This window comes from Ranitomeya imitator, chromosome 1, assembly GCF_032444005.1.
Source record: "Ranitomeya imitator isolate aRanImi1 chromosome 1, aRanImi1.pri, whole genome shotgun sequence".
NCBI classification, from domain to species: Eukaryota; Metazoa; Chordata; class Amphibia; order Anura; family Dendrobatidae; genus Ranitomeya; species Ranitomeya imitator.
In genome coordinates, this window is record NC_091282.1 from 881,548,104 (window position 1) to 881,574,175 (window position 26,072).

General features: G+C 44.3%; 2 protein-coding genes across 4 annotated transcripts in view; one reads left to right on the top strand and one right to left on the bottom strand.

Moving 5' to 3' along the window:
- STAP1 (signal transducing adaptor family member 1) overlaps positions 1 to 9,202 on the bottom strand; it is a 175,324-nt gene extending 166,122 nt beyond the window's left edge. Inside the window, exon 1 of one of the 3 annotated variants that reach the window (XM_069743119.1) lies at positions 9,010 to 9,202. In XM_069743119.1, the coding sequence (XP_069599220.1) occupies positions 9,010 to 9,120 (111 nt within the window). In that variant the 5' untranslated portion in view covers positions 9,121 to 9,202. The remainder of the gene's footprint in view (positions 1 to 9,009) is intronic. The other 2 variants (XM_069743117.1, XM_069743118.1) reach the window with 2 other exon arrangements.
- Positions 9,203 to 9,364: 162 nt separating this feature from the next.
- CENPC (centromere protein C) overlaps positions 9,365 to 26,072 on the top strand; it is a 365,318-nt gene continuing 348,610 nt past the window's right edge. Inside the window, exons 1-3 of the mRNA XM_069743120.1 lie at positions 9,365 to 9,417; positions 10,238 to 10,366; positions 10,473 to 10,635. Coding sequence (XP_069599221.1) covers positions 10,570 to 10,635 — 66 coding nt within the window. The 5' untranslated portion in view covers positions 9,365 to 9,417; positions 10,238 to 10,366; positions 10,473 to 10,569. The remainder of the gene's footprint in view (positions 9,418 to 10,237; positions 10,367 to 10,472; positions 10,636 to 26,072) is intronic.

Below are 26,072 nucleotides of genomic sequence, written 5' to 3' on the forward strand. Positions count from 1 at the left end.
TATGTATGATAATCACTGTTCTATGCCATCCCTTAAGGGTCAAATAGGGATAGAAGGGATAGCCGACGGTGAGCGGGGGCGCCACTTGCGCAGGTTATAGGGTGCCAATCTCCGCTGGTAGGTAGGGTGCATATAGTGGAGTGCAGGGCTAGGCACCTGTTCTGAACTGGTGATTCAGAAACACAATGGACCTGGTGGTTAAGAGCACACAAAGTGACCTGATAGTTGCTAATAACATAGGACGAGCTCTGAGACGTGGGAACTCTGCTGACCGCAATCCCTAATCCTATCACACCACACTAGAGGTAGCCGTGGAGCGCTCCTGACCAGACCTAGGCGCCTCGGGCACAGCCTGAGAAACTAGCTAGCCCTGAAGATAGAAAAATAAGCCTACCTTGCCTCAGAGAAATTCCCCAAAGGAAAAGGCAGCCCCCCACATATAATGACTGTGAGTAAAGATGAAAATACAAACACAGAGATGAAATAGGTTTTAGCAAAGTGAGGCCCGACTTACTGAATAGACCGAGGATAGTAAAGATAGCTTTGCGGTCAGCACAAAAACCTACAAACAACCACGCAGAGGGCGCAAAAAGACCCTCCGTACCAACTAACGGCACGGAGGTGCCTCCTCTGCGTCCCAGAGCTTCCAGCAAGCAAGAAAAACCAATATAGCAAGCTGGACAGAAAAAATAGCAAACAAAAGTAACACAAGCAGAACTTAGCTTATGCAGGGCAGACAGGCCACAAGATGATTCAGGAGAGAGCAAGACCAATACTGGAACATTGACTGGAGGCAAGGAACAAAGAACTAGGTGGAGTTAAATAGAGCAGCACCTAACGACCTAACCCCTTACCTGAGGAAGGAAACTCAGAAGCCGCAGCCCCACTCACATCCACCAGATGAAGCTCATGGACAGAACCAGCCGAAGTACCACTCATGACCACAGGAGGGAGCTTGACCACAGAATTCACAACAGGCACCGCCCTGGCCTATCCTATTGTATGATTTTGTTATGGTGATGGTTTGAGTAGTGCACTGATTAGGAATTTTAAAATGAATTATTAAAAGGTATTTTTTATATTCAAAAAACACTGGGGTTTTACTGTGATTTTGTCAAAAATATATCCCCAAAGATATTTCCCTTTCTTTCTGTGATCCTCCAGTGTGAGACCAAGCGGCTATGTGACCCTAAGTATGATGCAAACCTGGAAAACCCCTTTAATCGCTAAAGTGGTTACCAGATTTCACAATAGAAACTGTACACATTACTACTGTACATGCATCTTAGACCTGAGGAAGATACTGCATTTAACCCCTTAGCGACCGCCGATACGCCTTTTAACGGCGGCCGCTAAGGGTACTTAAACCAAAGCGCCGTTAATTAACGGCGCTGTGGAAAAAGTACATAGCGCCCCCCAGAGGCCGATTTTCTCCAGGGTCTCGGCTGCCGGGGGTAGCCGAGACCCCAGAAAACATGATTCGGGGGGTTTTTAACCCACCCCGCATTTGCGATCGCCGGTAATTAACCGTTTGCCGGCGATCGCCGGTAATTAACCGTTTGCCGGCGATCGCAAAAAAAAAAAAAAAAGCGATCTCTTTTTAATTTCTCTGTCCTCCGATGTGATCGCACATCGGAGGACAGAGAAAAGGGGTCCCAGGTGGCCCCCCAATACTCACCTAGCTCCCCCGATGCTCCTCGTGTCTCCCGGTGGGCGCCGCCATCTTCAAAATGGCGGGCGCATGCGCAGTGCACCCACCGGCCGGCACCGGCAGAATCTTTGGGGTCTCGGCTGCCGGGGGTAGCCGAGACCCCAAAGAGCATGATCGGGGTCGGTTTTACCGACCCCTGTTTTGCGATCGCCGGTAATTAACTGTTTACCGGCGACCGCAAAAAAAAAAAAAAAAGTAAAGTGTAATTCTCTGTCCTCTGATGTGATCGCACATCAGAGGACAGAGAAATAGGGGGATTCGGGGACCCTACAATACTCACCTGTGTCCCTGGATCCTCTTGCTGCTCCTCCTGGCCGCCGGCAGAAGAACATGGCGGACGCATGCCCAGTGCGCCCGCCATCTGTCTCCATCTGCCGGCCGGCAGGAGAACAGCAGTTGGGGCTAAAATTAGGGGTAGGGTTAGGTTTGGGTTAGGGGTAGGGGTAGGGTTAGGTTAGGGGTAGGGTTAGGTTAGGGGTAGGGTTAGGTTAGGGGTAGGGTTAGGGCTAGGGTTGGGGCTAAATATAGGGTTTGGGTTGGGGCTAAATTTAGGGTTAGGGTTGGGGCTAAATTTAGGGTTAGGCTTCTTTCACACTTACGTCGGTTTGGGGCCGTCGCAATGCGTCGGCCCAACATACCGACGCACGTTGTGAAAATTGCGCACAACGTGGGCAGCAGCTGTAGTTTTTCTACGCATCCGCTGCCCAATCTATGTCCTGGGGAGGAGGGGGCGGAGTTACGGCCACGCATGCGCGGTCAGAAATGGCGGATGCGACGTACAAAAAAAACGTTTCATTGAACTTTTTTTGTGCCGACGCTCCGCCAAAACACAACTGATCCAGTGCACGACGGACGCGACGTGTGGCCATCCGTCACGATCCGTCGGCAATACAAGTCTATGGGCAAAAAACGCATCCTGCGGGCACATTTGCAGGATCCATTTCTTGTCCAAAACGATGGATTGCGACGGATTGCCAAACGACGCAAGTGTGAAAGTAGCCTTAGGGCTAGGGTTAGGGTTGGGGCTAAAGTTAGGGCTAGGGTTGGGGCTAAAGTTAGGGTTAGAGCTGGGATTAGGGTTAGGGTTTGGATTAGGGTTGGTATTAGGGTTAGGGTTGGCATTAGGGTTACGCTTGGGATTAGGGTTAGGTTTGGGATTAGGGTTAAGGTTAGGGTTGTGATTAGGGGTGTATTGGGATTAGGGTTAGGTTTGAGGTTAGGGTTGAGATTAGGATTAGGGGTGTGTTGGATTTAGGGTTTTGATTAGGGTTATGATTAGGGTTAGTGATTAGGATTATGGATCAGGTTGGGATTAGGGTTAGGGGTGTGTTGGGGTTAGGGTTGGAGCTAGAATTGGGGGGTTTCCACTGTTTAGGTACATCAGGGGGTCTCCAAACACGACAGCCAATTTTGCGCTCAAAAAGTCAAATGGTGCTCCCTCCCTTCTGAGCTCTGCCGTGCGCCCAAACAGTAGGTTACCCCCACATATTTGGCATCAGCGTACTTGGGATAAATTGGACAACAACTTCTGGGGTCCAATTTCTCTTGTTACCCTTGTGAAAATAAAAACTTGGGGGCTACAATATCTTTTTTGTGAAAAAAAAATATTTTTTATTTTCACGACTCTGCATTCTAAACTTCTGTGAAGCATTTGGGCATTCAAAGTTCTCACCACACATCTAGATAAGTTCCTTGGGGGGTCTAGTTTCCAAAATGGGGTCACTTGTGGGGGGTTACTACAGTTTAGGTATATCAGGGGCTCTGCAATCGCAACATAATGCCCACAGACCATTCTATCAAAGTCTGCATTCCAAAAAGGCGCTCCTTCCCTTCCGAGCTCTGCCGTGCGCCCAAACAGTGGTTTACCCCCACATATGGCGCATCAGCATACTCGGGATAAATTGGATAACAACTATTGCAGTCCAATTTCTCCTGTTACCCTTGTGAAAATAAAAACTTGGGGGCTACAATATCTTTTTTGTGGAAAAAAAAAATATTTTTTATTTTCACGACTCTGCATTCTAAACTTCTGTGAAGCACTTGGGCATTCAAAGTTCTCACCACACGTCTAGATAAGTTCCTTGGGGGTCTAGTTTCCAAAATGGGGTCACTTGTGGAGGGTTTCTACTGGTTACGTACATCAGGGGCTCTGCAAACGCAACATAATACCCGCAGACCATTCTATCAAAGTCTGCATTCCAAAACGGCGCTCCTTCCTTCCGAGCTCTGCCGTGCGCCCAAACAGTGGTTTACCCCCACATATGGGGTACCAGCATACTCAGGACAAATTGGACAACAACTTTTGGGGTCCAATTTCTCTTGTTACCCTTGTGAAAATAAAAACTTGGGGGCTACAATATCTTTTTTGTGGAAAAAAAAAATATTTTTTATTTTCACGGCTCTGCATTATAAACTTCTGTGAAGCACTTGGGCATTCAAGGTTCTCACCACACATCTAGATAAGTTCCATGGGAGGTCTAGTTTCCAAAATGGGGTCACTTGTGGGGGATTTCTACTGTTTAGGCACATCAGGGGCTCTCCAAACGCGACATGGCGTCCGATCTCAATTCCAGCCAATTCTACATTGAAAAAGTTAAACGGCACTCTTTCTCTTCCAAGCTCTGCGGTGCGCCCAAACAGTGGTTTACCCCCACATATTGGGTATCGACGTACTCAGGAGAAATTGCACAACAACTTTAGTGGTCTAATTTCTCCTGTTACCCTTGTGAAAATAAAAATTTGTGGGCAAAAAATCATTTTTGTAGAAAAAATGCATTTTTTTTTTTTCACGGCTCTACGTTATAAACTTCTGTGAAGCACATGGGGGTTCAAAGTGCTCACCACACATCTAGATATGTTCCTTAAGGGGTTTAGTTTCCAAAATGGGGTCACTTGTGGGGGGTTTCCACTGTTTAGGCACATCAGAGGCTCTCCAAACACGACATGGCGTCCAATCTCAATTCCAGCCAATTCTACATTGAAAAAGTAAAACGGCGCTCCTTCACTTCCAAGCTCTGCGGTGCGCCCAAACAGTGGTTTACCCTCACATATGGGGTATCGACGTATTCAGGAGAAATCGCACAACAACTTTTGTGGTCTAATTTCTCCTGTTACCCTTGTGAAAATAAGAATTTGTGGGCGAAAAGATCATTTTTGTGTAAACAAAAGCGATTTTTTATTTTCACGGCTCTACGTTATAAACTTCTGTGAAGCACTTGTCGGTTCAAAGTGCTCACCACACATCTAGATAAGTTCCTTAAGGGGTCTAGTTTCCAAAATGGTGTCACTTGTGGGGAGTTTCCACTGTTTAGGCACATCAGGGGCTCTCTAAACGTGACATGGCGTCCGATCTCAATTCCAGCCAATTCTGCATTGAAAAAGTCAAATGGCGCTCCTTCACTTCTAAGTTCTGCGGTGCGCCCAAAAAGTGGTTTACCCCCACATATGGGGTATTGGCGTATTCAGGAGAAATTGCATAACAAAATTTATGGTTACATTTCTGTTTTTACACTTGTGAAAATAAAAAAAATGGTTCTGAATTAAGAGGTTTGCAAAAAAAAGTTAAATGTTCATTTTTTCCTTCCACATTGTTTCAGTTCCTGTGAAGCACGTAAAGGGTTAATAAACTTCTTGAATGTGGTTTTGAGAACCTTGAGGGGTGTAGTTTTTAGAATGGTGTCACACTTCATTATTTTCTATCATATAGACCCCTCAAAATGACTTCAAATGAGATGTGGTCCCTAAAAAAAAATGGTGTTGTAAAAATTAGAAATTGCTGGTCAACTTTTAACCCTTATAACTCCCTAACAAAAAAAAATTTTGTTTCCAAAATTGTGCTGATGTAAAGTAGACATGTGGGAAATGTTATTTATTAACTATTTTTTGTGACATATCTCTCTGATTTAAGGGCATAAAAATACAAAGTTTGAAAATTGCAAAATTTTAAAAATTTTCGCCATATTTCCGTTTTTTTCATAAATAATCGCAAGTAATATCGAAGAAATGTTACCACTAACATGAAGTACAATATGTCACGAAAAAACAATCTCAGAATCAGCGGGATCCGTTGAAGCGTTCCAGAGTTATAACCTCATAAAGTGACAGTGGTCAGAATTGCAAAAATTGGCCTGGTCATTAAGTACCAAATTGGCTTTGTCACTAAGGGGTTAATTTGACAATTTATGCAGAATGCCTTTACAATCTTTCATAACAGTTGAACTCCATATCCTCCCACTTGGCTTCATTGATCGTTCCTCAGGGTTCCTACTCCTGCTGAGATCTCACAATGCTCAGCAGTCAGTCAGGCGGAGTGGCTGAAGATTGAATACATTTGGACACATGAATATTACATTCTGCTGCAGGACTCTAATATCAGGATTTTAAAGCCATTCTAACATGGATTTCCATAGTTTGCACATCTGTCTCATCAGGTCTTGACATCAATCTAATAATACAGCTTGTTTTGTGAAATCTAGTGACAGATTGACTTTAACTTAATTTCGTATTTATATATCAGTGCTTTCAATGTGGCAAGGTTATTGTGTGCTGTGTCACAATAATTCTGAGTTACATAGTTACATAGTTACATAGTTATTAAGGTTGAAGGAAGAATATAAGTCCATCTAGTTCAACCCATAGCCTAACCTAACATGCCCTAACATGGCATGTTGTAAGATATTCATGGGGTTCAGGTCAGGAACACTGTCTGCCACATAATGATTGAGTTGATTCCTAAATACTTCTACTTTTCGATAATACTACTCACATTTGGTCCTAAAACATTTTGTAATTAAGCAATTTCCCAAGCTGACTTGTTACAATGGTGGCATCCTTACAGTACCAGGCTTGTATTCAGCGAGCGCTTCAGAGTGACCCGTTCTTTCACAAATGTTTGTAAAGACAGTATGCAGGTTTAGGTGCTGGATATCATACCTCTGTATCTGTTGGACTAGATAATAAACCTGAATTCAATAACTAAGAGGGGCGATTCACAATGATGTGACCATTTGAATATGCCAAGACAACGAGCACCATAATGGGACTATACATGTCACATATCCATGTCCATACTGCTGAGGCACAACAAATAATTTATAATTAAGGACTATTAGTAATTCAAAACATTATGAAGCGTATGAATCTGAATTTCAAACCTCTAAAAGCCCGCAAGGTGCATTTAAGGCTGGTGATATACACAATGGAGTACAGTCCAACAGTCCATAGCTGTGGGGGTGTCCAGAGCCCAGTGGTAGTACCACTTTACTCTGGGAATCTTGATTTCCACTGTATCTGCATCCACATGCTGCACAGAGCAGAGCAGCGCACGGAATAGCGAGTGGGGGAGGGGAGTATTTTTATGTGCAAGTCACTGTAGAGGGTACTGCTGGGTCCTCTGACTATGTTTGGACCTATGAGTACCATCATACTGTGTGAGGGCTATGGCACCACTATATTGTGTGTGGGGGACTATGGGGGCCATCATACTGTGAGTGTAGGAGGTTTGTGGGACCATCATACTTTTTGAGAGCCGTGAGATCATCAAACATTGTGGTGGGCAATCATACTATTTAACGAGCTGTGGGACTATCATACTGTGTGTGGGGCTGTGAGAACTGTTATACTGTGTGGAGGGGTTGTGGTGACCATCATGCTGTGGGGGGGGGGTCAGAGTGGTGGCATTATACTGTGGGGGGTCAGTGTGGTGGCATCATGCTGTGGGAGGCCAGTATGGTGGCATCATACTATGGGGGCTTACTTTGGTGTTATCATTCTGTTCTTATGAGGGGTACTGTGATTGTGAGTGGGAACTAACTGTGGGGTACTATACTGTGTATCAGTAGACATTTTGAGGGAAATCATACTGTATGGGGTATGTTACTAGGTGAAAACATTACATGCCGCAATATATGGCCATCTCCCTGTGTTTAAAAGTTTGGAGGTATACTCTTCTGTGACTATGTGTATGTGCCCTGACCCTGCCAACAACGCACAATATACACATTTGTTTTGGTGGGGGAATGGAAGCCCAATGTGATTTCTTGTTCTATGACCCCATAATCTCTATGTATGTTCCTAACTACACAGCTCACCGTAAAGATATCATTAAGGCTGGGACTACTGTGCAACTTTTGCAGCATCACACACGAACAGCCAAAGACTACCATATAGCACAATAATACTGTAAGTAAATATGATCACGTTGTTACCAGCAAGGGACAGTGACAGGCAAGTCCCCAAAAATATTGCATATGATTTCTACCTTTTGTAACTCACATGTTGAGATGGACATGACTTGATGGTTGCAGCCCTATCACATTCACTTATATCATGGTACGATGTACCAGTGGCAAAAGATGATTTACAAATTCTACGTTGCCATTAACTACAAATATTACCCTATTCTTCAAAGCAGTCGCACGTATAAGGCCTAATGAGCGGAATGGTGCCTTGTCAACCTCTATCAATGGCCAGCCTTTCTTCACCACGACTGAATTAAAATACTCTTCAATACTGGTTTATATGCAATGGATAGACCAACATTCCCTGCAGATGGTATCAGATCAACCTCGTCTTACTGCACCGAGACCGCTTCCATAGTTTTATGGCTCTGCTGGCTCACATACAGTAACTGTTCATTTATATCTTATGGTGATTACCCATTGGCGTCTGTGGGTAAAGTACAATGCTGACTTTGTTTAACGCTTATCTAGAAAATAAAATCTTCAATAGTTCCTCACTGAATTTTTTTTAGCTCTTTAATATTTTAGTGTTAAAAGTTAATGTGTGTTGTCTTCAGAGGGGAATGTCATGCTTATACCAACTTCTTTCTTGAAAAGTCCTATTTCCAAGCTAAAGTCCACCGGCTGTAATACAACGGTCATTATGTGACCAATTTACAGAATCATAAAGACTGATTTAATTGACATGCAAAATGGTCTATCACAACGTCTAGATTTGTAAAATGTTTTATGGTTTTCTCATCTCAAAAATTGATGGCACATTGTTAAGATATGCTAAACCATTCTGATTTGTGTGGTGCCGAGTGCCGGGAGCCACATAATCCTGAGTATGAAGGGGCCTTCATTCTGCATCACCTTCACTTTTTTACGCATATTAGCGAAATGCCAAAACTTGGAAAATAATCTTTTAACCTTGGTAATTTAATATCATATACACTATGACTACCTGACTATATAAATATACAAAATGAAAAATGTTTCTATAGGAATGATTAGCCATGAATATGTTTTTTTAATATGTACAAATCAACAGAGAATAGACAAACTGAATCTTCCTACCTTACTTCTACTTCGTTTGATACACAGAAAGCCCTCATAGTATAAAGGCAGTGAAGTTAGCTTAGACCTTTGCAGGTAGATTCTTCTTGGTGCAGGTTCTGCAGCTGCCATGGTCACACTTTCCTTATTCCAAGTATCTCTAGCCGTTGACCTTCCTCTCAGCTAGCAGTATGCCAAGTGAAAGAAAATACAATAATCAGCGTGTATAAGGAAGTCCAGGCGAAAAAATGTGCAGGTTGTTTGTGCTGTAGGCTCACCCAGCCCATTTTTGCTGGGAGGAGAAAGCAGGTAAGATTAAAGGCCATTCCTATGGATGGATTACATCATTTCTGACAAATGTAGCACAATACCTCCAGAATTGGAGCATTGCTATTATAAATTGGCCACCATAGAAAATGATACCGAGAGGTAAGCTATCACAATATTATGTATGTGCATGTATCATATATATATATACATATATATATATATATATATATATATATATATATATATATATATATATATATATATATATATATATATATATATATAGCATATCCTATGCTTTCTATTGAATCCGTACCACGTTCTATGTTTTTATGTGCTTCGACAGGAATTTTTGGCATGTATGGCTCTTTTTAAGTTCGGAAAATAGATACCTTCGGCTTGGAATATTATTTTATATAAATAATCAGTAGCATGAGAAATCATTAGAAAACCATCACAATAGTGACAGTGCACCCCATTACTAGCATCAGCAAATTTGATTGGCCCATAGGAGTAGGTGTAGACACCAACAAAAGAGGGCCCCTGTGTAAACTCAGTATATGGGCCCTTTGCAGTCCAATTTCTAATCATTATGCACAATTACACCTGCTTTGAGGGTGGAAGTGGGCCCCCTTACCTCTTGGCGCCGTATGCGGCTGCACAGATTGCATCAATGGTATGTCCACCTGTGCATAGAAATATCCTCATTGCAATTGCTGGGCACGTGTTGTTGATGGGAATTCAAGAGTAAGAATGATATCAGTTGCTATTGTAAGGGAATATTTTAGTGAAGGCAGCATATCCCAACATTTTGGTAAAAGGGAGTGTCACTATTTACCAAATCATGCATTTTAGCTAATCATATGACAAGCTAGGTTACTTATTTGTTGAGTGCTTTGCTAAAAAGTTACACACATGATGCGGTGACAAATATTAGCAAATCAATGTTTCCTCTTGTGATTCTTTTTATTGATAATAGGAAACATAACGGGCTGCAGATCTTCAAAAAAAGGAAACCTCACTGGGGTATGCCATCAATTTCTTATCGGTGGCTGTCAGAATACTGTGCCTGCCATCAATTCCTATGACACAAAGCTCAGATTCTACGGTAGGTTCTGATGGAGTGTTGCATGGCAATACCAGATACAAAACCTGATAAGTGATGGGGCAGTGTCCAAGGAAAAATATATGTGCAACCATGATTACTTTGTTAGTTCCACCTTCAGAGAATCAGAAAGTAGTTGGGCAGAACCTCGGGTCAGAACCAAGATATAGATGTAACAGAGGCTAAAAAGTCAACTGAAGAGGAAAATGAAGCTTACAATAACAAGGTCAAGGGAAGAAGCAAAATCCAAGATCAGAAACAGGATTAAACAGGTAAGCAAGGTCACAGGTACTGAAACTGACACTTAGCATAGTGTCACTCATATCTACTCTGTGTGTTGTCTATGTACTTTCTTCATCCTGGTCACCCTCACCACCAAAACAATGAGCTTAGCGGTGGACAGTGATTATCCGAATAAACAAATTGACCATTTACACTTTGGCTTAAAGTCCCTCTCCCATGCCATCACCACACTGCAAGTTTGCTCTCTTCCAAAAATAGTGCCACCATGAGCCCACAGGGTGCAACAAGTATTGCAGCCTAGCACAACTGTAGTAAGTAGGGCTGACCAGCATTGCCCCACACAAACTTTGGGCAGATGTCATATTTTTTTTGAATGAGAGTCAACAATTTTTTTTTAATGCTGTGCTAGTCTTTTTAAGAATTTGTCTTTTGCTGTATCGGAAGAGATTAAGTGACAACTGGAAAAACCCTTAAATACAACATTATTTAGTGGAAACACCTCCAACAAAACTCCAATGCCTGAATTTTACCAGCTCTAACTAGCATGTAATAGAGCTGCAATAGTGGGACTTACTGAAACAAAGAAAGGCTGGTAAATGCCCTGTGTCAACTAATGAGCCTACTATCACATTAATCTGCCTTTCTGCTTTTCTTTTTTACTCAGTTAATTATTCTCTGTGATGCACTGGTTAATCTGGGCAAATCCCTTTTACTACTTCCTTGTCTAGCATACATTCTTTTCATATGGTCTCAGGTGCAGAGAAGTCAAACACAAGTGACATCAGGCGGCGGTTTATGTGTACACAATGTTGGGAATGGAAAATGATCTCGGGCAATTTTCTTGCTATAGGGGGATAAATATTAGTAGGGAGAATCCACTCTTTTTGGATAAAAACTATTGTGGTAGATTGACTCACTCAGCTGCTCAGAGGTAGACACAGGAACGCTTCTCGTCTTCCACCAGTTTATCCAAAAGGTATGGCATAAACCAGTGCAGAGTTCGATGGCTGTACATATCCAAGATATTAAATATACAGCTCCAATGTATCACTGGGGAGGATTTCTTACATATTAAGAATGTAAGTCCGCAAGGACAGGGTCCGCTCCCCTCTGTACTAGTCTGTCATCGTAAATTTGTGTACTGTAAATGATATCTATAACCCTGTATCTAACCCCTTGCTCATGTACAGCACCATGGAATTAATGGTGCTGTATAAATAAATATTATATATATATATATATATATATATATATGTATATATATATATATAAATATATATATATATATATACAGTGGGGCAAAAAAGTATTTAGTCAGTCAGCAATAGTGCAAGTTCCACCACTTAAAAAGATGAGAGGCGTCTGTAATTTACATCATAGGTAGACCTCAACTATGGGAAACAAACTGAGAAAAAAAAATCCAGAAAATCACATTGTCTGTTTTTTTAACATTTTATTTGCATATTATGGTGGAAAATAAGTATTTGGTCAGAAACAAAATTTCATCTCAATACTTTGTAATATATCCTTTGTTGGCAATGACAGAGGTCAAACGTTTTCTGTAAGTCTTCACAAGGTTGCCACACACTGTTGTTGGTATGTTGGCCCATTCCTCCATGCAGATCTCCTCTAGAGCAGTGATGTTTTTGGCTTTTCGCTTGGCAACACGGACTTTCAACTCCCTCCAATGGTTTTCTATAGGGTTGAGATCTGGAGACTGGCTAGGCCACTCCAGGACCTTGAAATGCTTCTTACGAAGCCACTCCTTCGTTGCCCTGGCGGTGTGCTTTGGATCATTGTCATGTTGAAAGACCCAGCCACGTTTCATCTTCAATGCCCTTGCTGATGGAAGGAGGTTTGCACTCAAAATCTCACGATACATGGCCCCATTCATTCTTTCATGTACCCGGATCAGTCGTCCTGGCCCCTTTGCAGAGAAACAGCCCAAAAGCATGATGTTTCCACCACCATGCTTTACACTAGGTATGGTGTTTGATGGATACAACTCAGTATTCTTTTTCCTCCAAACACGACAAGTTGTGTTTCTACCAAACAGTTCCAGTTTGGTTTCATCAGACCATAGGACATTCTCCCAAAACTCCTCTGGATCATCCAAATGCTCTCTAGCAAACTTCAGACGGGCCCGGACATGTACTGGCTTAAGCAGTGGGACATGTCTGGCACTGCAGGATCTGAGTCCATGGTGGCGTAGTGTGTTACTTATGGTAGGCCTTGCTACATTGGTCCCAGCTCTCTGCAGTTCATTCACTAGGTCCCCCCGCGTGGTTCTGGGATTTTTGCTCACCGTTCTTGTGATCATTCTGACCCCACGGGGTGGGATTTTGCGTGGAGCCCCAGATCGAGGGAGATTATCAGTGGTCTTGTATGTCTTCCATTTTCTAATTATTGCTCCCACTGTTGATTTCTTCACTCCAAGCTGGTTGGCTATTGCAGATTCAGTCTTCCCAGCCTGGTGCAGGGCTACAATTTTGTTTCTGATGTCCTTTGACAGCTCTTTGGTCTTCACCATAGTGGAGTTTGGAGTCAGACTGTTTGAGGGTGTGCACAGGTGTCTTTTTATACTGATAACAAGTTTAAACAGGTGCCATTACTACAGGTAATGAGTGGAGGAAAGAGGAGACTCTTAAAGAAGAAGTTACAGGTCTGTGAGAGCCAGAAATCTTGATTGTTTGTTTCTGACCAAATACTTATTTTCCACCATAAAATGCAAAAAAAATGATAAAAAAAACAGACAATGTGATTTTCTGGGTTTTTTTTCCTCAGTTTGTCTCCCATAGTTGAGGTCTACCTATGCTGTAAATTACAGACACCTCTCATCTTTTTAAGTGGTGGAACTTGCACTATTGCTGACTGACTAAATACTTTTTTGCCCCACTGTATATATATATATACATATATACTGGGAGTGTATTAGATTTGTGTACAGCAGTCCGTGCTAGTGTTTTATCAGTTCCAGGTTATTTTGCAGAAGTTATTTGGTATATATTTTTCAGTGTACTACCTGTTTTAGAATGGATTAACATCCACTATATACAAAGCTCCTGTGTATAATGTCACTGGTGATCACTGTATTACCTGTACACTGACACTATATACAGATCTCCTGTGTATGTCAGTGGTAATCCCTGGATTACCTGTAAACTGACACTACATACTGAGCTCCTGTATATAACGTCACTGGGGGTAATAACAGTGTTAGTATTGTGGTTTGTATTCATTATCAGTATTGTAGTATTTGGTCACTATGTGGTGGTAATTTGTGGTCTGGTCATGGCATGGCAGTATTTCTCCTTGTATGTGGTATTATTTTGTCCCTATATGCTGGTAATATGTCATATTATTCGGTCACTATATGGTCTGATCATGGTGTGGCATATTTGTTCCTTGTGTGTGATGTTATTTGGTCACTATGTGGCCCGGTCATGGTGTCGCTGTCTTTGTCCCTTATATGTGGCATTATTTGGTCACTATGTGGTCTGGTCATGGCGTGGTGATATTTTTCCCCTGTATGTGGTAGTATTGGTCTTGGTATAGTGGAGTGTGTTGTGTACGGTGGTCATTTGATCTCTCTGTTATTAATTAGGAGAAGATTATTTATTTCCATTAGAGATTAAATACTTTGTACACCGCAGCGGAGATGCACTTACAGGGGTTCTCCTGTAAAAAAAGTAATCACCTCTCCACAGGATAAGTGATAAAGTACTGACTGGTGGGGTCTGACTACTTGGACCCAATCGGGAGAATGTGGAACTTTTTATCCCCTTTAGACTGGAGTGGCATGTCCAACTTGACAACTGATTCATTCATTCCCTCATAGGCTGCACTTGTTTTTTTGTGGAAGACCCAAAGAGAATGAATGGAGCTACGGTCGGTGCAGTTTCTAATGGTCGTACCTAAGTGATTACCTATCCTGTGGAGCCTGTTGTGAATTCTGTTGTCAGGCTCCCTCCTGTGGTCATGAATGGTACTTCGGCTGGTTCTATCCATGGAATTCCTCTGGTGGCTGTGGGTGTTTCTGAGTTTCCTTCCACAGGTGACGAGGTTAATTCGTTAGCTTGCTGCTCTATTTAACTCCACTTAGATCTTTGCTCCATGCCACCTGTCAATGTTCCAGTATTGGTCTTGTTCACTCCTGGATCATTCTTGTGACCTGTCTTCCCAGCAGAAGCTAAGTGCCTGCTTGTTTTTATCTGGTTTGCTATTTTTCTGTCCAGCTTGCTATTTTGTTTGTTGTCTTGCTTGCTGGAAGCTCTGGGGCGCAGAGGGAGCACCTCTGCACCGTGAGTCGGTGCGGAGGGTCTTTTTGCGCCCTCTGCGTGGTCTTTTTGTAGGTTTTTGTGCTGACCGCAAAGTAACCTTTCCTATCCTCGGTCTGTTCAGTAAGTCGGGCCTCACTTTGCTAAATCTATTTAATCTCTGTGTTTGTATTTTCATCTTTACTCACAGTCATTATATGTGGGGGGCTGCCTTTTCCTTTGGGGAATTTCTCTGAGGCAAGGTAGGCTTTATTTTTCTATCTTCAGGGCTAGCTAGTTCCTTAGGCTGTGCTGAGTTGCATAGGGAGCGTTAGGAGCAATCCACGGCTATTTCTAGTGTGTTGTGATAGGATTAGGGATTGTGGTCAGCAGAGTTCCCACGTCCCAGAGCTCGTCCTATATTATCAGTAACTATCAGGTCATTCCGTGTGCTCTTAACCACCAGGTCCATTATTGTCCTGACCACCAGGTCATAACAGTACAGGTGGCCCAAAGTACTAATGCATCTCAATAGAGGGATAAGAGAAGTTCTGAGACCATTTATTTTTCTTTGCAGTGTGTTTTGTCTCTCTTTTCCCCTTTACATCTGGGTGGTTCAGAACACAGGTATAGACATGGACATTCAAGGTCTGTCCTCTTTGATGGATAATCTCACTATAAGTGTACAAAACATTCAAGATTTTGTGGTTCAGAATCCGATGTCAGAGCCTAGGATTCCAATTCCTGATTTGTTTTTTGGTGATAGATCTAAGTTCTTGAATTTCAAAAATAATTGTAAATTGTTTCTTGCCTTGAAACCTCGCTCCTCAGGTGACCCTGTTCAACAAGTAAAGATTATTATTTCTTTGTTACTTGGTGACCCTCAAGACTGGGCATTTTCCCTTGCGCCAGGGGATCCGGCATTGCATGATGTTGATGCGTTTTTCCTGGCGCTTGGATTGCTTTATGACGAACCTAATTCAGTGGATCAGGCAGAGAAAATCTTGCTGGCTCTGTGTCAGGGTCAGGATGAAGCGGAGATATATTGTCAGAAGTTTAAAAAGTGGTCTGTGCTCACTCAGTGGAATGAATGTGCCCTGGCAGCAATCTTCAGAAAGGGTCTCTCTGAAGCCCTTAAGGATGTCATGGTGGGATTTCCCATGCCTGCTGGTCTGAATGAGTCTATGTCTTTGGCCATTCAGATCGATCGACGCTTGCGTGAGCGTAAAGCTGTGCACCATTTGGCGGTACTATCTGAGCATGGGCCTGAGCCTATGCAATGTGATAGGACTTTGACCAGAGCTGAATGGCAAGAACACAGACGTCGGAATGGGCTATGTTTTTACTGTGGTGATTCCACTCATGCTATCTCCGATTGTCCTAAGCGCACTAAGCGGTTCGCTAGGTCTGCCACCATTGGTACGGTACAGTCTAAATTTCTATTGTCCGTTACTCTGATTTGCTCTTTGTCATCCTATTCTGTTATGGCATTTGTGGATTCAGGCGCTGCCCTGAATTTGATGGACTTGGAGTATGCTAGGCGCTGTGGTTTTTTCTTGGAGCCCTTGCAGTATCCTATTCCATTGAGAGGAATTGATGCTACGCCTTTGGCCAAGAATAAGCCTCAGTATTGGACCCAATTGACCATGTGCATGGCTCCTGCACATCAGGAGGATATCCGCTTTCTGGTGTTGCATAATCTGCATTATGTGGTCATTTTGGGGTTGCCATGGCTACAGGTCCATAATCCAGTATTGGACTGGAAATCTATGTCTGTGTCCAGCTGGGGTTGCCAGGGGGTACATGGTGATGTTCCATTTTTGTCTTTTTCGTCTTCCACTCCTTCTGAAGTTCCAGAGTTTTTGTCGGATTATCGGGATGTATTTGATGAGCCCAAAGCCAGTGCCCTACCTCCTCATAGGGATTGCGATTGTGCAATTAATTTGATTCCTGGTAGTAAGTTTCCTAAGGGCCGATTGTTCAATTTATCTGTGCCAGAACATGCCGCTATGCGGAGTTATATAAAGGAATCCTTGGAGAAAGGCCATATTCGCCCGTCGTCATCACCGTTAGGAGCAGGGTTCTTTTTTGTGGCCAAGAAGGATGGTTCTTTGAGACCTTGTATTGATTACCGCCTTCTCAATAACATTAGTCAAATTTCAGTATCGTTTGCCGTTGCTGTCTGATTTGTTTGCTCGTATTAAAGGGGCTAGTTGGTTCACCAAGATAGATCTTCGAGGGGCGTATAATCTTGTGCGTATTAAACAAGGCGATGAATGGAAAACAGCATTTAATACGCCCGAGGGCCATTTTGAGTACCTGGTTATGCCATTCGGGCTTTCCAATGCTCCATCAGTATTTCAGTCCTTTATGCATGACATCTTCCGAGAGTACCTGGATAAATTCCTGATTGTGTATTTGGATGATATTTGGATGATATTTTGGTCTTTTCGGATGATTGGGAGTCTCATGTGAAGCAGGTCAGAATGGTGTTCCAGGTCCTTCGTGCGAATTCCTTGTTTGTGAAGGGGTCAAAGTGTCTCTTTGGAGTTCAGAAGGTTTCATTTTTGGGGTTCATTTTTTCCCCTTCTACTATCGAGATGGACCCTGTTAAAGTCCAGGCCATTTACGATTGGACTCAGCCGACATCTGTGAAGAGCCTGCAAAAGTTCCTGGGCTTTGCTAATTTTTATCGGCGCTTCATTGCTAATTTTTCTAGTGTTGCTAAACCGTTGACTGATTTGACCAAGAAGGGTGCTGATGTGGTCAATTGGTCTTCTGCAGCTGTAGAGGCTTTTCAGGAGTTGAAGCGTCGTTTTTCTTCTGCCCCTGTGTTGTGCCAGCCAGATGTTTCGCTCCCGTTTCAGGTTGAGGTTGATGCTTCTGAGATTGGAGCTGGGGCTGTTTTGTCGCAGAGAAGTTCTGATGGCTCGGTGAAGAAGCCATGTGCTTTCTTTTCTAGAAAGTTTTCGCCTGCTGAGCGCAATTATGATGTTGGTAATCGAGAGTTGTTGGCCATGAAGTGGGCATTCGAGGAGTGGCGTCATTGGCTTGAAGGAGTCAAGCATCGCGTGGTGGTCTTGACAGATCACAAGAATTTGACTTATCTTGAGTCTGCCAAACGGTTGAATCCGAGACAGGCTCGATGGTCGTTATTTTTCTCCCGGTTTGATTTTGTGGTTTCGTACCTTCCGGGCTCTAAGAATGTGAAGGCTGATGTCCTGTCAAGGAGTTTTGTGCCTGACTCTCCGGGTGTTCCTGAGCCGGCGGGTATTCTCAAAGAGGGGGTAATTTTGTCTGCCATCTCCCCTGATTTGCGGCGGGTGCTGCAAAAATTTCAGGCTGATAGACCTGACCGTTGCCCAGCGGAGAAACTGTTTGTCCCTGATAGATGGACTAGTAGAGTTATCTCTGAGATTCATTGTTCAGTGTTGGCTGGGCATCCTGGAATCTTTGGTACCAGAGATTTGGTGGCTAGATCCTTTTGGTGGCCGTCTTTGTCACGGGATGTGCGTTCTTTTGTGCAGTCCTGTGGGACTTGTGCTCGGGCTAAGCCCTGCTGTTCTCGTGCCAGTGGGTTGCTTTTGCCCTTGCCGGTCCCAAAGAGGCCCTGGACGCATATTTCTATGGATTTTATTTCGGATCTCCCCGTCTCTCAAAAGATGTCGGTCATTTGGGTGGTTTGTGATCGCTTTTCTAAGATGGTCCATTTGGTACCTTTGTCTAAATTGCCTTCCTCCTCTGATTTGGTGCCATTATTTTTCCAGCATGTGGTTCGTTTACATGGTATCCCGGAGAACATCGTTTCTGACAGAGGTTCCCAGTTTGTTTCGAGGTTTTGGCGATCTTTTTGTGATGGGCATTGATTTGTCTTTTTCCTCGGCTTTCCATCCTCATACAAATGGCCAAACCGAACGAACTAATCAGACTTTGGAAACATATCTGAGATGCTTTGTTTCTGCTGATCAGGATGATTGGGTGTCCTTTTTGCCGTTGGCTGAATTCGCCCTTAATAATCGGGCCAGCTCGCTACTTTGGTTTCGCAGTTTTTCTGCAATTCTGGTTTCCATCCTCGTTTCTCTTCAGGGCAGGTTGAGTCTTCGGACTGTCCTGGTGTAGATACTGTGGTGGATAGGTTGCAGCAGATTTGGACTCATGTGGTGGACAATTTGACATTGTCCCAGGAGAAGGCTCAACGTTTCGCTAATCGCCGGCACTGTGTGGGTCCCTGACTTCGTGTTGGGGATTTGGTTTGGTTGTCGTCTCGTTATGTTCCTATGAAGGTTTCCTCTCCTAAGTTTAAGCCTCGTTTCATTGGTCCGTATAAGATTTCTGAGGTTATCAATCCTGTGTCATTTCGTTTGGCCCTTCCTGCTTCTTTTGCCATCCATAATGTGTGTGCCATAGGTCGTTATTGCGGAGATACGTGGCGCCTGTGGTTCTATCCGTTGATCCTCCTGCCCCGGTGTTGGTTGAGGGGGAGTTGGAGTATGTGGTGGAGAAGATTTTGGATTCTCGTATTTCGAGACGGAAACTCCAGTACCTGGTCAAGTGGAAGGGTTATGGTCAGGAAGATAATTCCTGGGTTTTTGCCTCTGATGTTCATGCTGCCGATCTAGTTCGTGCCTTTCATTTGGCTCATCCTGGTCGGCCTGGGGGCTCTGGTGAGGGTTCGGTGAGCCCTCCTCAAGGGGGGGGGGGTACTGTTGTGAATTCTGTTGTCGGGCTCCCTCCTGTGGTCATGAATGGTACTTCGGCTGGTTCTATCCATGGAATTCCTCTGGTGGCTGTGGGTGTTTCTGAGTTTCCTTCCACAGGTGACGAGGTTAATTCGTTAGCTTGCTGCTCTATTTAACTCCACTTAGATCTTTGCTCCATGCCACCTGTCAATGTTCCAGTATTGGTCTTGTTCACTCCTGGATCGTTCTTGTGACCTGTCTTCCCAGCAGAAGCTAAGTGCCTGCTTGTTTTTCTCTGGTTTGCTATTTTTCTGTCCAGCTTGCTATTTTGTTTGTTGTCTTGCTTGCTGGAAGCTCTGGGACGCAGACGGAGCACCTCTGCACCGTGAGTTGGTGCGGAGGGTCTTTTTGCGCCCTCTGCGTGGTCTTTTTGTAGGTTTTTGTGCTGACCGCAAAGCTACCTTTCCTATCCTCGGTCTGTTCAGTAAGTCGGGCCTCACTTTGCTAAATCTATTTCATCTCTGTGTTTGTATTTTCATCTTTACTCACAGTCATTATATGTGGGGGGCTGCCTTTTCCTTTGGGGAATTTCTCTGAGGCAAGGTAGGCTTTATTTTTCTATCTTCAGGGCTAGCTACTTCCTTAGGCTGTGCCGAGTTGCATAGGGAGCGTTAGGAGCAATCCACGGCTATTTCTAGTGTGTTGTGATAGGATTAGGGATTGCGGTCAGCAGAGTTCCCACGTCCCAGAGCTCGTCCTATATTATCAGTAACTATCAGGTCATTCCGTGTGCTCTTAACCACCAGGTCCATTATTGTCCTGACCACCAGGTCATAACAGGAGCCCATGGATCGGTGATAACTTGTTTTAACCAAAGAACCCCATTAATGTAAACTACCGTAATTATACATCCCAGTTATAGGGGCACACGGTACATGTGCAAGAGCTGCCTGGGTTTTACAGTCGACGCTCCAGTATAATCAGCACAACTACTGACAGATACTTGCATATAGCTATAGGAGTGGGCCCCTAGAGTTCATTCCCCTGGTGGGACCCAGACACCCCAGTCCAACCCTGGGTCTGGTCATGGTGTGTCGGTCTTTGTTACTTGTATGGGGTATTATTTGATCACTATATGGTGGTAATATCTGGTCTCGTCATGTTGTGGTGGCAGGTACGGACTGGGACTGAAATTCAGCCCTGGTATTTGCAATCACACAGGCCCATTTTGTTCCCGTTTCCAAGCACCAGATGGAGATATATTACTAATATTACCCTGGATGGAGGAAAGCAAGATTTTCTACAAGACTAATATTTCTAATGATACCCGTAGCCTGCTGGGGCAAGTGACGGAGTCAGTGACTTTGTGCTCCATTACAACTATTAACCGTATGGGTGTCTTGAGAACACCAAGTCTGTTAACGTAGCACACAAGGCAGCCCAAGACCAGACAGGCCCTTCTGGCATTTGTCAGAATTGCCAGATGGCTAGTCCGGCCCTGTGTGGTGGTATATGTTCCTTGTTTGTGATATTATTGGTAATTTTAAAAATTGAAAAAAATGAATATAAATATACCTAAATTGTATTGGATATTTTAACAAATGTTTAATAAGTTACAGTAGAGTAAAGCCCGGCCAAAAGATTCTACCTTGTCATAGTGGTGGATTAAAAACTCTTTTGGCCAAAACAAAAGCTGCTGGTTATGTATGTGGTGATGGGTGCTGTAAACGTGTGATGGGTTAGGATGTGGTGCAGAAGTGGTGTTTTTCCAAGACAGGGCGGTGGGACTGTGCAAGGTTCGAGGGGTGGAGGCTGGTCTGGGGCAGAGGCGGGGTGGACTCTCAAGGCGGCCCTAAAAATTTTGCCAGTATGGGGCCCCGAAATTCTTAATGGCAGCCCTGCCTTGATCTACTTGATTTTATCCCATTTTGAATCCTTTTACATGTCCCAGTTATTTTCTGGTTCATGTCTTTTTATATTTAATTCTAATAAAAAAATATTTATATTTCATACACTTTTGAGAGGGTTTTTCTGGGTACTTTATACCCTGACTTTGCACATTCTGCTAAGTGACGTTTTTGTCCTGATCTGACCAAGCATGTGCCGGAGCTATCGGCACTTGTACTGTATGTGTTGATCTCATCTGGCTTTCACCATGCCGCCGCAGGAGATATTCTGCTATTACATTTCACAAGCATGAGCATTTGCAATTTTCAACAAACGTTATGTATATTGAACACATGCAGGCATTCTGACAAAATGGTGGTTGCTGTGACTGCCGGTCCTATGCCGCTCCCACTAGCTGGTAATCATTTACCTAATTTTCGGTTATCCTATATAATAATGCCAGTTGGGACTTCCGGCCGCTGTCCCCGAATCCCATAAGGCACGGCAGCAGTGTCACTCAGACCTGGGCCTAACACCCTACACTGCAGTCCCCGCTCACCTCAGTCTTCTCCGCCACCAGCTTGGATACGGGGTCCGCAACACCTCTCCGTCAGCCTCCTAGCAAAGCCAACTCGGTCCAGCGGGGGGGGAGGGGGACAAACTTCACCTCTGCTGCCCCAGCCTGACAATCTCCAATTCCAAAGATATACTGATAGGGAATTTAGATTGTGAGCCTCATCGGGGACAGTGATGATAATGTGTGCAACATGTAAAGCGCTGCGGAATATGTTAGCGCTATATAAAAATAAAGATTATTATTATTATTATTATCTCACCGCCACCTCCCCCCCTCAGCTGCACTGCAAAGTCCCGGCCTCAAAATTGTTACGGGCCCAGTGCAGAATGTCTCGCGCTCCGCCAGCGGAACCAAACGCCTCTGACATCACAGGTCCCGGAATGTAACGGTCCCTCCTCTAGCTGCAGTTCTATCTATGACTCCTCTGCTTCCAGGCAGGAGACAAAATCAAAATACTAGCAGGGTGAAATATGATGGATGAGAGCCTAGCAAGATTCCGCAAGAGAATGTTGTGCTGCCGGAGATGCTCCAGGCTATGTGTGACTGAATGCTCCAATTTGCCCTGCTATTCATGTGTCAGCGAGCGAGCAAGGAAACACAGGCTGCCTCTAATCGCCAGTTGGAACTTCCGACCGCTATCTCCGAATCCAATAAGGCACCGCGGCAGTGTCACTTGCGCCTGCGCAAGTGACATAGACATCTCCGCTATTCCCACTGTGACGCAGCGATGTCCTTGCTGTGCAGTGAGAAGGCAGTGACCCAGATGAAAGTTCAAAATAAAGTCTTGTTTATTTTACAGCGTACTCACAAGCAGAAAAATAAGTAAAAAAGTCCTTCGGTACGCAGCCGGGAAAAATAAAGACAGTCCACAATCCGTTGCAGTGAACGTATTACACCACCGTGTACGCTGGGGTGTCAGGCTTTTTAGACTCTGCCTGGCCTGTGTTGCTCCACACGGAAAGAGCTCCACATGGAAAGAGCTCCTCATAAGCCTCCTGCTAGGTCTGATTCCCAGACCAACACTGACACACCCAAACTCTCTTGCAGCGTTTTTTTTTCTTCTTTCTTCTAGAGTTTATGGCCAAGGCCACTTATAAGATCTGGGCTGGAGGAAACGGACTGGCCCCACTACCTTCCTGCACTCCGTTTAAAAAATAAAATCTCATACCTGGTTTTCCTGAATAATTTCTGGGTCAAATAAAGGTACCTTCACACATAACGATATCGTTAACGATATTGTTGCTATTTGTGACGTAGCAACGATATCGTTAATGAAATCGTTATGTGTGACAGCGACCAACGATCAGGCCCCTGCTGGGAGATCGTTGGTCGCTGAATAAAGTCCAGAACTTTATTTCGTCGCTGGACTCCTGCTGACATCGCTGGATCGGCGTGTGTGACACCGATCCAGCGATGTCTTCACTGGTAACCAGGGTAAACATCGGGTAACTAAGCGCAGGGCCGCGCTTAGTAACCCGATGTTTACCCTGGTTACCATGCTAAAAGTAAAAAAAAACAAACACTACATACTTACCTACAGCTGTCTGTCCCCGGCGCTGTGCTCTGCTCTCCTCCTGTACTGGCTGTGAGCCGGAAAGCAGAGCGGTGACGTCACCGCTCTGCTTTCCGGCTCCCAGACAGTACAGGAGGAGAGCAGAGAAGCAGAGCGCAGCGCTGGAGGACAGACGGCTGTAGGTAAGTATCTAGTGGTTTTTTTTTTTTACTTTTAGCATGGTAACCAGGGTAAACATCGGGTTACTAAGCGCGGCCCTGCGCTTAGTTACCCGATGTTTACCCTGGTTACCGGCATCGTTGGTCGCTGGAGAGCGGTCTGTGTGACAGCTCTCCAGCAACCAAACAGCGACGCTGCAGCGATCCGGATCGTTGTCGGTATCGCTGCAGCGTCGCTTAATGTGAAGGGGCCTTAACTTGACCAAGTTCACACTCACTTTTATTCTGCCTTGTGACTCACAGGCAACCTGCTGTGAGAACAGGGCACTCCATCAGATCTAATACGCTTCTGAGCACATCCTGGGGGACACATAGCGACCCTCGCATATGACATCGGTCACTGCCTCACACCATGCAGGCGCAGTAACAGCCGCATCGTTTCTATATATGCGCGGGAATGGCGGTGACGTGTATGTCACTTGCGCAGGCGCAGTTCGTGGCCTTGCGAGGCAAAAGTGCAGAGGGATGATATAGAACAGATATGTGACGTGTATGTCACTTGCGCAGGCGCAGTCCATGGCCTTGCGAGGCAAAAGTGCAGAGGGATGATATAGAACAGATATGTTGGAAAGCGCAAACGGTGTGAGACATAACAGCTGCTCTTGTCTGCACCACTAAGCATACACAGATGTTAATTTCACCACACTCCAGATGCGTTAGCATTTCTAGTATATGTATATATATCTACAACTAACAAAAGGCATTCACATCCCCTGAAGAAGCCACGCCTGTCAGTGACGTAACGAGTGGGGTTTGCCCATCCTCCGTATTATTTGTCCTCCTATGCGACCACATCCACATTTCTTCTTCAGTTAGTACATTCAGGTTTGGCTTTGGTCGCTCTAATCAGATGTCTTTGTGCATCAAGCTTATTTTGTCTTATTTTAATTGATTAAGCTGTGGTCTGTGTCAAAAGCCTGTTTCTAATCTAATATACAGTCATGGCCAAAAGTATTGACACCCCTGCAATTCTGTCAGATAATACTCATTTTCTTCCTGAAAATGATTGCAAACACAAATTACTTGGTATTATTATCTTTATTTAATTTGTCTTAAATGAAAAAACACAAAAGAGAATGAAGCAAAAAGCAAAACATTGATCATTTCACACAAAACTCCAAAAATGGGCCAGACAAAAGTATTGGCACCCTCAGCCTAATACTTGGTTGCACAACCTTTAGCCAAGATAACTGCGACCAACCGCTTCCGGTAACCATCAATGAGTTTCTTACAATGCTCTGCTAGAATTTTAAACCATTCTTCTTTGGCAAACTGCTCCAGGTCCCTGATATTTGAAGGGTGCTGTCATGATCTGGTAATTCAGTACCACAATGGACATAGGAGTCAGAGCACATACAGTGACCTGACAATAACCCAAAAACATAGAACGAGCTCTGAGACGTGGAAACTCTGCTGACCGCAATCCCTAATCCTCTCCAACACAACTAGAGGCAGCCGTGGATTGCGCCTAACGCTCCCTATGCAACTTGGCACAGCCTGAGAAACTAGCTAGCCTGAAGATAGAAAATAAGCCTACCTTGCCTCAGAGAAATACCCCAAAGGAAAAGGCAGCCCCCACATATAATGACTGTGAGTTAAGATGAAAAGACAAACGTAGAGATGAAATAGATTTAGCAAAGTGAGGCCCGACTTTCTGAACAGAGCGAGGATAGGAAAGGTAACTTTGCGGTCAACACAAAACCCTACAAACAACCACGCAAAGGGGGCAAAAAGACCCTCCGTACCGAACTAACGGCACGGAGGTACACCCTCTGCGTCCCAGAGCTTCCAGCAAGCACGAGAAAACAAATAAGCAAAGCTGGACAGAAAAAAACAGCAAACAAAAAGCAAAAGCGGAACTTAGCTATGCAGAGCAGCAGGCCACAGGAACGATCCAGGAGGAAACAGGTCCAATACTAGAACATTGACTGGAGGCCAGGATCAAAGCACTAGGTGGAGTTAAATAGAGCAGCACCTAACGACTTCACCACATCACCTGAGGAAGGAAACTCAGAAGCCGCAGTACCACTTTCCTCCACCAACGGAAGCTCACAGAGAGAATCAGCCGAAGTACCACTTGTGACCACAGGAGGGAGCTCTGCCACAGAATTCACAACAGTACCCCCCCCTTGAGGAGGGGTCACCTAACACTCACCAGAGCCCCCAGGACGACCAGGATGAGCCATATGAAAGGCACGAACAAGATCGGGAGCATGGACATCAGAGGCAAAGACCCAGGAATTATCTTCCTGAGCATAACCCTTCCACTTAACCAGATACTGGAGTTTCCGTCTTGAAACACGAGAATCCAAAATCTTCTCCACAATATACTCCAA